The 16,855-nt window shown below is 38.9% G+C and overlaps 1 protein-coding gene across 5 annotated transcripts in view; it reads right to left on the bottom strand.

Annotated features, from left to right (window-relative positions):
- The window catches only part of dst (dystonin), a 125,567-nt gene that overhangs the window by 73,210 nt on the left and 35,502 nt on the right, over positions 1-16,855 (bottom strand). For all 5 annotated transcript variants that reach the window (XM_046865592.1, XM_046865588.1, XM_046865593.1 and 2 more), the window contains 10 exons: positions 15,381-15,458; positions 13,106-13,198; positions 4,443-4,609; positions 3,381-3,493; positions 2,933-3,039; positions 2,527-2,646; positions 1,924-2,019; positions 1,674-1,801; positions 336-429; positions 90-244 (listed from right to left, as the gene is read on the bottom strand). In XM_046865592.1, coding sequence (XP_046721548.1) covers positions 90-244; positions 336-429; positions 1,674-1,801; positions 1,924-2,019; positions 2,527-2,646; positions 2,933-3,039; positions 3,381-3,493; positions 4,443-4,609; positions 13,106-13,198; positions 15,381-15,458 — 1,151 coding nt within the window. The remainder of the gene's footprint in view (positions 1-89; positions 245-335; positions 430-1,673; positions 1,802-1,923; positions 2,020-2,526; positions 2,647-2,932; positions 3,040-3,380; positions 3,494-4,442; positions 4,610-13,105; positions 13,199-15,380; positions 15,459-16,855) is intronic.

The raw sequence follows: 16,855 nt of genomic DNA, 5'->3' as shown, positions 1-16,855 counted from the left end.
ACTTATTTATCCACATTATACACAATCTTATATAAACCACGGCTGTAAATTTAAACAGGAGCTTATAGAAATTTGCAGAGCTTTCTCACCTTTGAACAAGCTGATCTGCCAAGTAGAACTTCCCATCCAGTAAAATCTGGATGTCAACCACTTGTTGCCTCAGTAGGTTCTCACATTCCAGTAGGTATCCTGCAATTTCAGGCTCGTTCTGCAATTGGATCCCAGATTCAAACCTTTTTATATCCTGGAAGGATAGAAGGATTAGAATGGTGTTAAGTCAACTTCTCATGCAGAACGATGGATTTCGGAGACGTTCCAGCTGTTTCTATACTTACAGATTGTAGAGATGCACGTGCTAAGGTTAATTTGTCTTCTCCTGCCACGCAGTCTCGCTTAACTCTGTCTGCGATTTGCTGCAGCATTTCAAGTCTACAACAACAAACAGGAGAGAAGACGTTTTGCTGCATAGCCAAAATATCATGGAATACCTTTCAGACAGAGTAACACGCACGATCTCAGATGTTCACCTCACCTTGCCCCGTACATAGAGTGATTGTTAAGATAGAACGGAGTGCTAGAGAACGGCTCTTGTGCTCCAGATACCAGGTTCTCGGCTGAGCCGAGGCTCGTCAGAGTGCTGTTGCTCACGGATGACCCCCCACTACTGCGATAAACCAGGTTGCTATTCATGATAGCCAGGCCACCCAAAGGGAACAAGCGCCTACCACACCTCCATCCGAGACATAATCCTCATAGCGCTAGCCTTCTGCTGGCACAGGGTTTTATCCAGTGCCATTTATAAGCTCACATGCTGCAGCAGAAAAAAAGCCAGCCCCCAAATCCTAGTTCCCTCTGGTGAAAAACACCGAACATTCTTTCTCAGATAGATGAGTCGCTACAAGTTCAGACGCTTACAGTTTCTCTCAAAGAGCGTGGAATGCAATACCAAAGGCGACACACCCACCTCTTCCACCCATCTTCCTCAATAGGCCTATTTAGCTGCGTTTTACTGGACAGCAGACGTATAATTACGGAGCTTAGTGTCCATATAAATATCAACAATGGAGGTCCTGAACAAGACCTAACACACCGCTGCGTCTAAATGTGACTTGAATATGAGTCAGAAGACCGCAAAACACTATCCAGGTCTAACCCTGTCAACAAACCCATCCCAGTTCGCCGGAAAACTGTATCGACAAGCAGATTACTGCACCCGAGGGCAGCAATTTAATACTGGAAGAAGAAAGCAAGAAAAGAATAACAATATGCAAAATCACAATCCCCAATGAGATTCAAAGCATTTTCATGTTCTCATTTATTACTGTTTAGGATTTTCATGCATTTTTTATTCCCCCACTCAAGCAAAACTAATTATCCCATAAAATGATCTCATATCCAAGACAAGCCACTGGTTCGCTCATTAGGAATTAATGTAATATTATATATTACATAAAACGTATACATTCTACAACCTTTTTATCTCCATAAAGCTGCTTTGAGACGTCTATTGTTAAACTCGCTATACAAAAAAAATCTTTTATTGCATTTTCAGTGCCCTATTCAGATTGGATTTTTTTTTTACCTAATCCAGGAAGGTATAAACGTACCTCTCACACGACCTTAAACCCGTTTATAAGTTCCATCAATGAAGAAATAAGGGTAAACCTTCCTACCTGTCGACCTCAGGCCTGAGGCTCTTCTCTCTCTCAAGCATGGCCACGATCAGCTTGCCCCATTCCTTCTCCACATCGTTAGGGTGGTAACCCTCCGGCAAATGAATGCGACCAAACTCGATCCACACCTGCCACATTAAAAACAGATCTCAGAGATGTTTGCGGAGAGATCGCAGCGATCTCGATCCTCTGTAATCCCGCCAACGAACGGAAAATATCGTGTATATATAATCTTTTAAAGTGTACTGACCTCTAACATTTTATACAGATGCTTGATTTTGGTCTTTTCATTCTCCTTCAGTGGGATTTCACTCTCCTTGAAGTGCAGATACTGCAAATAAAGTGCCTGTAAGAAGAAGAAAAAAAGGATCGTTAGCAACCTGGATTATAATTGCTTTAAAAAAGTCAGGAGTTTTCTTATTAAGGAAATAACAACACACGGTTTAGCGATCTTCACGCAAGTGCAGCAGAGCTCTAATCAACTCCACACGTGTCTGAACAGAAGTTGATGTGTAGTGATATTAAGTCAGGCTTTAATACTCGTTAACATCGGAGGGACGCTACGAGTTCTCAGAGTAAGCTGGCACTACGCCCCAGGCTTTCGTGCTAATGAGAAGCAGCCACACTGCAAATCTCACCAGCTGCTGTTTAGATCAACCGAATTAAACCTCATCCCTCCATTCGGGGAAAAAAATATTAATAAAACGTCTGTTTGCTAAATCCGCATGGCTTTTTAACATGACGTTGCCTTGGATATGTCCTGGTTGATGTACTGCAGAGATGCCTGCTCAAAGCCTGATTTGTCTTCTGCAGATATCTGCAGGTATCTACAGCAGGATACGCGGTGCCTTACCTTAAGTTCCACAGGGTTAACAGGAAAGTTTCTGTCTGACATGACAGACACGTTATGTTTGATCCATTGGCTGAGGTAATTCACCATATTCTGGTAGTCCACCCATTTAACGTCCACATCCTGCGAGAATGAAGAACAGTGCAGCTTTAAACGCTTTTGTGTCACTGTGAGGTGTGTTTTCTATTTCAATTTGTTGACATGCTAAATTCCACTCTGTCAATGTTTTGTCCCAGAATGTTACCCTGAAAACAACTACAAACCGAAATAACGATAATGCGATCGACATGCAGCAGATACACTGATTATTTATTCGTCATTAAATATTACATAATATCTGTGATTTTTCTTTGTGTTTTGTTTTGTGATGTCACACTGATGAACAGAAATCTTGCTGCTCACTACTCACATTGGCACTGATGCCCTCGAAACCATCCGGGACTTTAGGGAAGACGTCATATAACGTTGAGACGTAGGTAATGACGGACTTTTCATCCGGAGTTGTGACATCCACATCTGTTCAGCATGAGAGAAAAGTTAGAGCAAGAGCTGCATCTAAAACACATTCAAATACTGACTTCCACAAGCTGTATAGGACGTCTTTAGATACTGTAGCATTAAATAGAATATAATAGAATATAATATAAAATAGAATAGAATGAATCTCCACAAATCTCCACAAAATCTAGTGTAACATCTTCCCAGAAGAGTGGAGCTCATTATAACAGGAAATAAACGAGGAATTGGACAGATCTTATGGTCAGGTTTCCACAAAATAAATGCATAAGATAAACTTTTCAATTATCTCAATTTATAATCACTCAGACTTACAGTAAAAAAAAAAACTCCAGACTTACCCTCTGGATCCAGCAGCCGAGCCACACCCAGCTGCTCAGCCACTGTGAACGCTTGCTCCAGGTTTGATCTGCTGCTCTGTGTTGATACTTTGCTCATATCCACCAGGTCAGGTCTGACGAGAAAGAAAGGATTCTGATAAGGCCAAGATCTCCATAAATAACTACTGTCAGATTTATAATGCTTTCTGTCACTAATTCTCTCTCTCTCTCTCTCTCTCTCTCTGCACATGCCAACCACTGTTTCTTCATTGTCCTCCAAATGCCCTTGTTCTAGTACAAGTCCTGTCTCCTCCTTGTTCCTGTCATTGTCCGGTTGTCCTATTGTGTTCATCTGTTGTGTGTTAAACTCTCGATTAGACTTAGACAGAGACATTTGACGTTCCAGAAGAACGCCGGGAGAAGTATGTGATGGACTATTTTAAAGATGATGGTGGTACTTTCTTGTAAACAGAGCGAGTCTCCAAACTTTTTGATACCAACTCGTACAAAATTGCTGCTAATGGAGTTTATGAGGACCATTGCCATAGAGATGCTGATGATTTGCTCAAGGAAAGCCCAGGCTGACTTTATATACTTTAAAAAGTCTTAGAAGCTTCATCACCAATGTTTTTTTTACTAATATTTAATTACTATTTATAGGGATATTCAGATTTATACTAATTACACGCATCAACCGACTTTAATATCTGTAAACTAAAAACCTGTGTTTAAACAATTTTGGATAAATCTCCAAAACACCTGCAATTGGCTGGTGGGGAACTCACAGGAGATTACACACACACACACACACACACACACACACACACACACACACACACACACACACACAGAGGAATCATGTGATTCACAGTGATACAAGTAGCAGATGAACGTTATATTTAGACAGGGAAATGTTCTGAATAACGAATCAGTGTTCCTGGTAAAACCCTGATGTGTTTCCTGAAGTCAAAGTAGTATTTAGTTATTTAAAAAAACAACAAATGAGGTCAACATGTCTGCTGCATAATGATTTTTTTTATATCAGAGCATATTTTAATATTGTTATATAATATTTAATATTACCTGTATTTGTGAATGATAGCGTTGAACAGTCTTCCATCTTTCCAGGAAGTGGTGAAGTTTTCACAGCGGACCCCTACGTAGCCCTCGGTCATCTGCTGGGACCAGAGCAGAAGCCTCTCCTTCGCTGTCATGTCCTCGGACTCTCCTGTGACATGGATGTCTGAAATCTGGGAAAGAAAAAACCTGATTTAACTCAGATTTCATCTTGAGTGTTTTATGAGGCTCGGGTACCTGAGGGTTTGAGTTTATGCCACAAACAGACACGGACAAATATGTTGGTATCACCCAGACCCTAGAAAATAATTAAATCCTTAAATATTAATGATGTTTTAAGCTAAGTGTTTTCTTCTGGGAGATTAGCAAAACAGGAGCTTTTGGGTAAGTCTCATCATCTGCATGTTCACAAATGCAAAAATGGAGCTTTGAAAGAAAAGATGAAACTGGGAAATGGAGGAACATTGATGTTTCAGGGCTGTTTTGCACCATGAAATCTCAAGACTACCAAGCTATTCTGGAGTGAAACATATTGCTCGGTGACAAAAAGCTGTCTCAGTCTCAACTTATGGCTCCTCCAACATGATAATGAGCCAAAACCTACAGCTAAAAGCACCCAAAAAGACTAAAAAATAAAACACTGGACTATACTGAAGTGGACTTCTATGAGCCCTGATCTGAATCCTGTCCATCAGCTATGGAATGAGTTGAAGGCTGAAGACTGGAGGAGGAACCCTGAGACAAATCTGAGACATTTGGAGCAATGTGCTGAAGAAAAGTGAGCCAGACATTTTGAAGACTTGTGCAGACGTCTCATTGAGAGTTCTAGAAATTGCTGTGATTGCCTTTAAAGGTTGTGCAACAAAATATTAGGTTAAGGGCGCCATTATTTTTGTCCACGCCCTCTTCATTTGATTTAATATTCAAAATATTCGGTTCAAAGGGAAAGATGGATAAAAAAAAATATATGCAATAAACAATGATAGACAACAATTAGCTACAGTTCACATTCAAATATTTCAAGTTATTTCAGAGAAAATTGTGGGTTCTTCTCTTTTTTTTTTGGGATCAGTACCAATTATTATGTCGAACTCTGAAGATAATCACATTTGCACTCTTGATGAAGACTTCCAAATAGTAAATGCGGTTTTCTCTCAATTGTTTTAGCACCAAATCAACATTTATTCATTCTCTCCAATGTTGCCAAAGCAATTTAATTCCTGTCTCTCTCCGAAGGATGCACACTTTAAGAAGAACATCAGTTTATTATCTTGAGTAGGTTCCGTTTCGTTCCTCCTTTTGAAACGAGGAGATACAACATGCATAGTATATAAACTGCATCCTGCTATGTTCTATGTTTCAATCTGCCTCAGATGTCAATAAAAGCGGAGGTCATTACCATCCAAAAAAACTTCTTCACAGTGGAGAACACTAAGAGGAAGAACAAACCATACAAATGTGTAAGGAATGCGTTTTCTATTTCCCACAGGCAGCTTTAAAAGGCACAAACCTAATTTATGAACAAAAAGAAGGCATGGAGCAGGAAAACATTAAAATAATCCAAACGACCTCTTTCTGACCTTGTCTGGTTACACCACACTGATATGAGAAGGTTGGTGCTCCCTGTGATTAGTCTCGAATCTTTTTGATACCACCCCATATACTGCTTGCTGAGATTCTCTTAAATTTCCACTCAAGCTCGACTCTGAGACTGCTGAGCTCCTCACCCTGTAACAGAGAGGACTTCCTGGAACCTTGTGGAGGAACCTTGTTCATTCTGATTCATTCTGTTGGTGGTTCGATATGATGCACCTTCAAAGCTTTAATTTAGATTTTTTTACATTAAAGTATAAAGTTTGTAGATGTTTCACTCTTTTAGGAAGCTTTTTTTCCACCAGATTTTGGTAAGTGGCTCTCATTTGATCATTCAATCAGAAGAACATTAAGGAGGTCAAGCGCTGATGTTGGTGAAGAAATGCGTGGACTGTACTGGTTTTCAGGCAACAGACAGCTCATTCGATTGAACTTGGACAAACCCTGGCATGATGTGGACCTCACAGCACCTGGAAAACTGCTGGAACTTGCTGGGATGACTGGCAGAGATCATTGTACCATAAACTAGCGTGGTGCAGATTCAGATGAGGAAGATGTAAACTCTCCGTCTTTCAATTTTCCTGATGAAAAATCCTTTAGTCAACAGCAAGGAGGTATTGATGAGTCTGATGTTCATATCGAACCACAGCAATTACATCAATATATCCGTTCTTCATCATAAAGATTTAAACTACCTCTGGAGTTCTGTTCAACTGGAGACCACTGGAGTCCTCATCAACAAATTTATTTTTTTTTATTTTTGACACTGTTTTGCATAATAACACAACACAGGAAAAGTTTGCAAACATCTCATCAAACAAGTGCTACAATTATAAAAGCATATTGTTTGGAAAGCGGCATTTCCAATACAACAATACAAAGATCAAAGTATGGGCAGGAGATACAGGAATAAAGACCTTCAAATCATACCTAGTCAAAATCTGGTTGCTTGTCTGATACTGTAACCTCAACACAAAACCAAATTGTGATTGTTTCGGGCAGGTTTTACCTCACGTTCATTACGAGAAGTCGAATTTTTCTGGAAGGCGTCCAGAGAATTGTGGGAAATGGATCCTCCAGAAGATGTGTAGGTCCTCCTCCGCTTCCTGCGCACTTGAGTATCGCAAATAATCCTTGACAGCCCTCGTACGTCTTCCCACTGATGATCCGAACTGCTCCTACGGGAACCATGTCCTCGCAACGTACGGAGCAAATGCTCCACAGCTCCAAAACTTGCTGCTCTCCTCAACTGCCTCTGGAGTAGCTTCTTTTCCAGAATCCCATCATTTGGAGCAATACATTTTGAGCTCTTGGTGAACTTGTGGATATTTTCTTCTACAGTGGGAAAGCTCCTGTCTCTCTCTGGAGGTCTTATCCCCGTTCTTCTGTTTATTATAAACACCGGAACTTCTCCAACATAAACTCCGTGGTTTACAGGATCACAAACTTGTTCATTCTTCTCTGGTTCACTTTGGGTCGTAACGATGTCACCGGGTTGAAATTCAACCGACTTTCTGCTCTTTCTTCTCTGGAAGTACCGACGTCCTCGGAGCTCCTTGGGCATGGGGCTGAGTGGAGCTTTAGATGGGTCGACATAACGGTCATCTTTATGACCCCTGACACATCCGAAAACATTTCCCATTCCCGACTGACCTTCTTCAAATTCCCGAGACGGGAAAATCTAAAAAGTGTTAAGTCTTTAGTGTTCCCCTACTCTGGAAAAATGCAGCCATTTTCTACTTTCAAATCGAACTGGTTTCTAATCCACCACGCTCAGCAATGTTCTCTGGTGAGTTCTCACGTCCCAGGCGAGCTGTGTTGACACGTTGCAGAGCTCACGTTCCTTCTCCTGATCCGTTGAGCTCTTTCGGCTCAGTGCCGACACACTAGAGTCCGCAGTGACCTTTGAAACTGCTCCCTTTGCCCTGCTAGTCCAAAACAAATACCATAAAGGCGACGTTGCATGGAGAGGAAAAAAAGCACTGCTTACGGGCCACTAACTCGCCCTCAGTCCATGCTGAGATCATTCCACTTCCTGTCAAGTGCACACAAGGGCAGTAAGTTTCCTCAGGATATTCTGAATGCAAACGGACAAAGCCTGAGAGAGTTAGAGGGCAGAATGTAAAGGGAGAAAACCGAGTGCTCTGGATTCTGATTGCAGGAAGCCACCTGTGAAAATGCGAGCTGCTCAGATCACATGAACTGGGCTGAGAAAATCGTGGCCCAGCACGAGCGCTTTAAAAATAACAGAGCAGCATGGCTGGCTCGACAAAATCACCTGAGGCTGAGTGAGGCACGATGACGAAGCTCTTTTGCTTTGTTTTGTTTTGGTCATGCATCAGGGGTACAAAGCCTCGGGCGGGGAAGTTTAACACAAACTGCTGATTTCAACACCGTACGAATCGGAAATATTACGTCGTATTACAGTTTTTCTTTGTGTAAAATTTTTTATTTTACTTCCTGAGAGATTCAAAATTGTTTAAATTGTGATAAGTGACACGAGATAACAAAATGAAGGGTATTAAATTAAAGAATGGTTTAACATGATATCAAAGATGTATTAAAGATCATCTTAATGCTGCTTTGTAAAAAAACAAATAATTCTTTTTTGTTCTAAAATTTATGTATTATATATTTTTTATTATTATATTAAATATTATTATTTCCGGGTTTCTGACACGTTGTAATTAATTTCTGTTGCTGTTTTTGATTTCTATATTGTTCAGGTAGAGGCATTATATTTTTTTATATAGTCTTTATAAATATATAATAATTTCTTTATTATGATTTATTTATTTTTATTTCAAATAAATAAGAAAAAAACGGGGCTTTATATTTGTCACGTGTATTTTACAGCACAGTGAAATTCTTTCTTTAGCCATGATACAGTAGTGTGCATCAGAGTACAGATGTTTAAGGGCCATGCTCAAGGGCCCCAAAAGTGGCATTACTGAGATACTGGGGCTTGAACCCTCAACCTTCAGATCAGTAACCCAACTGCCTTGACCACTTTCCCAAAAAATCATAATAATAATAATAATATTTATTTTGTAATAATCTGGTTTGGCTTCTCAAAATGTAAATGTAAAATACTGTCATATGTTCACTTCATATATTATTATAATTATAATTATTATTATTATGACTCTTGTCTATTTGTGCTTTTGTTTCAATTTTAATTTCAAACACAGTTACATTTTTTTTTCATTTAAAATTTTATTTGATCTTTTTAATTAACTGCAATTCTATTCGATTTTATTATACAGGAAATTCCATTACTTTCCTTTATTCTATGTTTTATGGTCAGCACAGCATTTTACGGCATGTGGGACTGTTTATGGCAGAATTTGAATAAATTATTGTATAATGGTGCATCAGTAAAAATTGTAAGCACTCACACTTTAGTCTTTTAAAATACATGTAATAATTAAAAAAATATATAAAACAAAAACCACAAAAACATTACCACAATACAGTATCTCTGATATGTTTCCATGATATATTGTGAAGTGATTTATCGCGATATTGTTATTGTAGAGTCGTATCACTCAGCCCTGCTCCTATATAACAACATTTATTACACAGGTGGCAATTACAGATAGTAAAAGTCGGCTTGTGAAAATCAGCAGTATTAATCCTACACACACACACACACACACACACACACACACAAGCCTATAAAAATATTTGAGTCACACTCAGTGTCCATAACAACACTGTAAACATGCTTTAAAAACCGTATACAGCTTTAAAGTGTGAACCAAATAATCGAACAATTCAAAACCAATTAATGTATTTATAACGATCTGCATATTAAATATTATATCCTGATTATTATATAGTATTTAGTATTATAATACTTTGTTGTATTTGTGAACAAAAGTATTGGGACACCTGACTTTGTTTTTGATGAGACCTAAACCTGTTCCGGCATGACAATACCCCTGTGCTCCATGAAGATCTGCTCTACATGACTTTACTAACACACCTGTGGCTGAATGAATCTCACACAAATCTCCATGAAATCTACTGGAACATCTTTCTGGAAGAGTTGAGCTTATTATAACACAAATCTTATAGTCAGGTGTCTTTTTCATTTCATATACCGTATATGTTTAACATCCACCGAATATCATACTGAAAAACCTTTCAGATTTGTTTCAGTAAACCAGAGGATTCTTTTGTGAAGTTCTTTTGTAATATGAAACACGTGCATGTACTGTGATTAAAGCACCACTTATACACTTTATTCATTAAAGGATCAAAGTACAGTTCAGACAAAGACAAGATCCGGAAAAAAAATCAGGGTTTGGAGATGAATGACGAAGGAATTAGTTCAATTGGTCGACATTAAACACCGATTTAAAGGCGATTCGATTTGGGAAAAGAAACACATCCAGCTGGACACGGACATCACGAGAACAGCAGGAATGTGAGGAGAACTTTCTAAAAAAATGCTGCCACATCTACAGAATCAAGAGGCAACAAGCCCACAGCCACCAGGGGCTCATGCCCAACGGCTTGCGTGAGACTGACGGGCAGGTGTTTGGCACACGTTACCCCACGCTACCTGTCAACGTGCTTTATGAGCTCAAAAGTTATTAAACAACTTCGCTTGACACACCTATCTTATGGGACATTTTTTTCATCCCTGCACATCTTCGGACCTGCCTCGAGAGCCTGCAGAAATTTCAGCGCTTTAGAGATGTTCATTAGGGGGGGTTTGAGATGCTGTAAAGCGACTGTGGTTCTCTGTTCTGGGCGCTAATCTTCCTGAAGATCTTCAGCAGCAGGAATATTTATAAAAACGAGGGAAAGGAGTAAAGGGGCGGGAAGGGAATGATGGGAACGCTTCTGAGACCGGGAGTGTACCACACAATATAATGTTCAAACATCTTGCAACAGTTCAAACCTTCTTCATGCTAAATAATCATACTCTCAATAAAAAGCTGTGTGTGTGTGTGTGTGTGTGTGTGTGTGTGTGTGTGTGTGTGTGTGGGTGGCACTGCAAGCAAAAGCAATCTTGCTGTGTTTCATTTGTTTTTTTAACTCTTGGCATGAGTCTGAAACCAGAATCAATTCTGAACTTGTTAGAAAGAGGGATTCGTCGTCCCGTGCGTGTTTTCACATCAAATAATTTCTTTTCCCGTGAATCCGCAGCACGGCCCAAAACAGCATCGCTGCGTGCAAAATAAAATATTCTAAACGTTTTTCTTATTTAGATCTTTTGCATTTCTAAATACATCAGTTGTAGGTGCAGACGTTGACTTCTTTTGCCACTTTAAACCATGAAATAATAAGAGTAATGTGTACAACCAATCACGCCTCTTGACGCCCGACATGGCGTGCAAATCTTCGAGCAAAACCCCAGAATACGTCATCAGACAGACCAGAAATCCTTCATGCACGAGGCTGGATTTTGTTCCGAACTCGATATCCTCCATAATTCACGTGAATAGAACCAGGCACATTTACAGCCAGCAGAAGAAACATCGACCCTTCCCTATATGCATGTTTGACTGCATCAATCATCAGCTTGAATCAAGCCTTGCTGAGAGCTTACTCTTTTCCTTCTCAGGAAAAAAAAATCCACGTCTCAAAGGCACGTAAAGCGAGTTCTAAAGAAAGGGTGCGTAATTACTGGATACTTGAGCACGTAAAAAGGAAAGCGTTCCGTTAATGATAGCCACGAGCGATCCAGCGTGAGCGTCGATCAAATAGCGTCTACCACTTCTGAGATGATATGAAACGTTTCAGCGTACGTGTTAGCACACCACAATAATCGAGAGAAGCCTGACATGGAATGTTCCTGCAGGCCAATGACTTGAAGGTGATATATAGCAGAATGGAGCCTGCTCTTATTACTCACATAAAACCCTGTACTTACATGTGGAAATCACAGACCTGATATGAGTATATATAAACTATTACATGCTATTTATCGTTTGCTTACGTCGCCGCAAAAAGCAAGACGCCGAAAACACTTTACAAATATAAAGTTGCATCAATGACCTTGAAAGACTATAGCGTACATGCTTATATCATAATTTACATTTAAACTAAAGGAGGAATTATTGTTACTGAATATGTCTCTGCATTAAAAAACACAAGAACCGACCAAAGATTTAATATTTATATCATTATAAATAAATTTTAGCCCTGGAACCATCTCTTGTCACGCTTGATTAAATGCATTACATTGTTGTGACCTCTAGTGGTTATAAAATGAACTGCATGATCAAAAGTGACATGCAATTTTACTTCTTTACAAATTCATAATAGTTATTTATAACACAAAAACATACACACAAATAAAAAAAAATGCATTTGCAATATATTTAAATTCATTTGCTTTTTTGTAACACTAATGTTGTTAAAACTGCAATTCCAATCTGTTTTTAAAAACAGGGTCATTACTGTATTTATTATGAGATCTATTTTGGATTGTAGTTGCCGATAACCAATTAATCAACCGATAGATTTTTTAAATGGATTCTGGATTAAAAAAAAAAAACAACACTCCACTAAAATTAGTACTGAACTTTTTTAACTTTTTAACAAAAAAAAAAAATAAAAAAACTACTGAATCATGAAAATTCACTAAATGAAATAAATATGAGTATATTAATTATAGTAATCAATAATAAGGAAAATAAAATAGATATACATTCAACCTGCAACAAAAAGAAACACACATAACTAAAAAACTAATTTACATCTAAAATAATTAAACAGCACGGAATGGCAGTAATTCGCCTCTAGAGGTCGCTCTTGTGCTGTATAACGCAACCAAAAAAAACTATTGAAATGAGTTTTTCATGATAGCTGATAGATAAAGCAATAAACTATCGGTGCCTAAACTATCGGCAAAACCGATGTATCGGTCGACCTCTATATATTGTGTTGATATACAGACATGAACAAAAAAAACTCCTTTATATCAGACATACAAAAAAGATTCATGCTGCATTCCTCAAAACTGTTCCGCCACATACTATAACATCATACGCAAGCAGCAACAGACGCAGAGCTGAATTTCAACGATTCCAGAATAGGTAAAGAAAAAATGCACTGACCTGAAAGTGCAGAATTATGGTCCATATTAACCCCAGTGTCAGTTTCGGGTTGCCGTCTGTGATGTCGTCGTTTCGGATGTTTACTAGTTTCACCTGTGGGGAAAAAACAGACAATCTATCATTTTGAAACTCCTGCAATTCTTTAATACTCTGTCTTGACACCAGGTGGCGTATTAAACTGCCTCTGGCTGTCCAAACAGCTGAGTCACCTGCTGCCTTCAAATACAGTCATCTGAAGAACAATGCGTATGTTCTATTAGTTTAATCAGCAAGCTATAACATGTCTCACAAGCTGGCTCAGTAGAAGAATTGATGATAATATTTTCTACTGATGCTTCACTTTGTATTGCCGTCTATTTAAAAAAGGATGGTTTATAATAAATTCCAAAGGAAAATAATAGTATGGAGAAATTGCATGCTGTTATAAATTTATGAAAAATATTAAAAGGTAAATTCACATTCTCATAATGGAAGTCAGCTTTTCAGGCACATTCATTAAAACCCTGTTTCTCAGTACAATGATGGGCCACATGCTTATAGACAGAGAACGAAATACTTGACACATCGCTGTGGTATAAAAGGAATTAAATTTGGGTATTATTTCAGTATAAGAGGTCCCTGGTGTCTGATTCCTACTCGAACTCGGTTCTCAGAAAGCTCTGAGAGAGAACATATGTGGATTATATGTTCTGTATCTTCCTGTTGTGCATTTGTCATGGTTAATTATAACATTAGCACTAATCAGGAAGGGAAATTCCTATATGTTGTGCTGGTTTACAGTAACATTCCCGCACCGCAACATGGAGAGGGAAGTGATTCGTCACACACTACATACCGATTTATGGGTTCTTGCCCACTCCCTCTGCTCAGTCCACTGATTTAAAGCCCACCATAGACTGCTGCATGAGAACAATCCAGCACATTTATCATCTCAGAGGTGCTCACACAGGGGTCTAAAACCCTGCTCACTGGCAGATGGGCTACAGTCAATACCGACTATGTGATCTATACGCTATTTAGTGCTGAAGGGAAAGTGAGTGATGGGACAGAACTTTAGAGGCTTTAGTTAAAAAGGTAAAGAAAATAAAAGAAAGGTGATTTTTTTCCCTTTTTTATACATGTACTTTACAGTTTTTTTGCTTGCATAACCCAGCAATGTTAGAAATCAGGATCAACCATGATACTGGCACTCCTGGAGCACAGAGGGTTAAGTGCCTCGTTTAAGGGCCCCAAAAGTGGCAGTTTGGTGATACTGAGGCTTGATCATATAGCAAAGTGTATGATTTTTTTTTCAACATAGTTACAATGGCTTATCATTATCACAATCCACCATTGTTATATTATTTATCACTCGAGTGTAATTTGTGTCTGAATTTTCTAAACTTCTCATTTCAGCTTTAAACCTACCAGTTTTTAAGTTTTGTTTTCATCTACTATCCGTCTCTTCTTAACTTTCTATAGTAGTACAATTAAGACGACAGCAAAAAGCTGTAGAGCTCATCAGTGTACTGAATATTGTCCAAAAATCTATGAAAGTTTAATGGTTTAACTTGGAATCATGTTAAATATATTCATTCGTATTAGTTTATATCTCGTACACTGCTGTGTGGTGCTTGTAAGTGTAAATGCACACTGTCAGAATTCCTTGTTTGCTCTGGCATATTTAATAATAAAGCTGATTTCAATTCTGATTTTAATAGACTGGGATTTTTGCTGTAGTTAATGTTGCTTTTAAATTTTTTGCTATGGTAATGTCTATTTCCAGCCACAAGAGGGCAGTAGAAGACAAAAAAGAAAAAAGGAGGACACAAGACTACACAAGGAACAATGGATTCGTTTTCTCATTAGTGGCTTTCATTGTTAGTGATCATAAGATGATGTGGTCCAGCTGTAGTAAACCACAACAATAAAAAATGACTAACAACAACGTGGTGACGGCTTTTCTCTGGAATTCAAACGTGAAATTTAAGTTCAATTAAATTTATAATACCAACAACAAACCCAGATTTTCCAGCACACCTTTAAGTCCTGAACACTCGGGACCCAATTCTGTCACATTAATATAAAGAATGAGCCTTGCTTTTATTACAAGGAAGCAAACAGTGAGATCTTCGGAGTGCATGCTATAAATTCAAGTGCGCCTCCGTTTGTTATTCCCGTGGGCGACAAATCCAATTTCCCATCAGCCTGAGGCGATTGTGAATAACCGTCTGCATGTCAATGAGATCATCAGTGTGAGATTCGAGGACGAATCCTCTGGAATGTTCAGGCTTACCTGCCGCCTTTTCAAGTAGTCCAGTGCGATCTGTACGTTCTGCAGTCTGTGGAAGCGCATGCGGCCTTTCTCTCGAGGCTGTGACGGAGAGACGGAGGGGAAAGAAAAAAAGGTGAGTGTACATCATTCTGCAACATGTCACTTATCAGCTGCATGTACTCACTGCATCCTCAGCAGCAACAGCAGTATGTCCCTGCTTTAGAGCTTTCTGCAGGGAAGAGAAATTCACTGACCCCTATTTCATCAAGGGTCATGACATCCATCAGACTTGGACATGTTCTGTACTGACACAACCCCATGCAGGTGAAGCTGAAATGACTCTGCCAGTGATTTAGAAAAGCCTTAGGGATGCATCGATACTATGATTTCGATAGCATGCGATTCAAAATAAATATCCTGCTTATGAGGATTTATTAATCTGAGGAAGTGGGAAAGCATGGGTTAGCAATGTGAGACCTGCTAGCAACAAACTCGTCATGATGGGTTTCAGGTTTAAGAAGTTATGGCATCTGTAAAAGAGATGAAGCATGTTGGTGGTTGCTTTGTTTGATTGAACAAAAATTAATTAACAGTGCTCAGTGCTCGCCAAAATGAAATGTTCTCATAGAACGTTAAGCATGACCACACTGCAATCCTGCAATCTGCACGCTCAGATAGGTCTCCCTTAAGCTTTTAAAGACACCATTAGATATTTGATCAGGTTTCTTGTAACGTATAAATGTCACCTTTTGATATTTTCACAGTAACGCAGCTCTGATTGGATTGTTATCTTTAATCTCGAAATACGCACAGTTTAAGACCAATACTCAATATCAATATCGATGCATCCCAAATATGCATTCGAGAACTAAAATGCAAACCAGCTCACACACTCGCTTAAAACCTGAGACATGTAGCTGCTTGTGAAGAACAATGAAGAGACTCTGTGATGTCTGAAATTTGAGTTATAGGACAAACAGAGCGTGTGATGGAGGAGCAGACAGCCAGAGGCGGACCGACCGGAGCATATCGGCGCTAAAGCATAAGGCAGCGAAGCAAAAATCATTTACTGCACACGGTCGAGAAGACAAAGGAAGAGGGACGTGTGTTCTAACAGGAAGTCCAACACACTTTGCAATGGCAGCATTTCTCCGAGGTAACCAATGTTCTAATAATCGTCGAGGAAGATCATAGGCTCAATATGGAAAATGTGTCAGTAATTACGAGGTGTTTACGTGCAGCAGTTTGCGGAGCTAAAAACGTGGGACAGAATCATTTTATAAAGTCTGATGGAGCAAATTTAAAACGCCTCCTCCGCCTTGTCTTTCATGCACGATGTCTATTCTCAGTTACTGTCAAAATTCATGTCTGGTTAAAAATAAAAAGGTGCAAAAACTGTTAGATAAAAAAAAAAATAATAATTTTTAAGTATTCAAATCCCCTTTATTTGTTCTCATTGTTGTTATGTTGCAGTCTGATAGCGTTCTTTAATCGTT

The sequence above is a fragment of the Silurus meridionalis genome, chromosome 2 (assembly GCF_014805685.1).
Source record: "Silurus meridionalis isolate SWU-2019-XX chromosome 2, ASM1480568v1, whole genome shotgun sequence".
NCBI classification, from domain to species: domain Eukaryota; kingdom Metazoa; phylum Chordata; class Actinopteri; order Siluriformes; family Siluridae; genus Silurus; species Silurus meridionalis.
The sequence above is the reverse complement of the archived record's forward strand: the minus strand, read 5'-3'. Positions and strand labels throughout refer to the sequence as shown.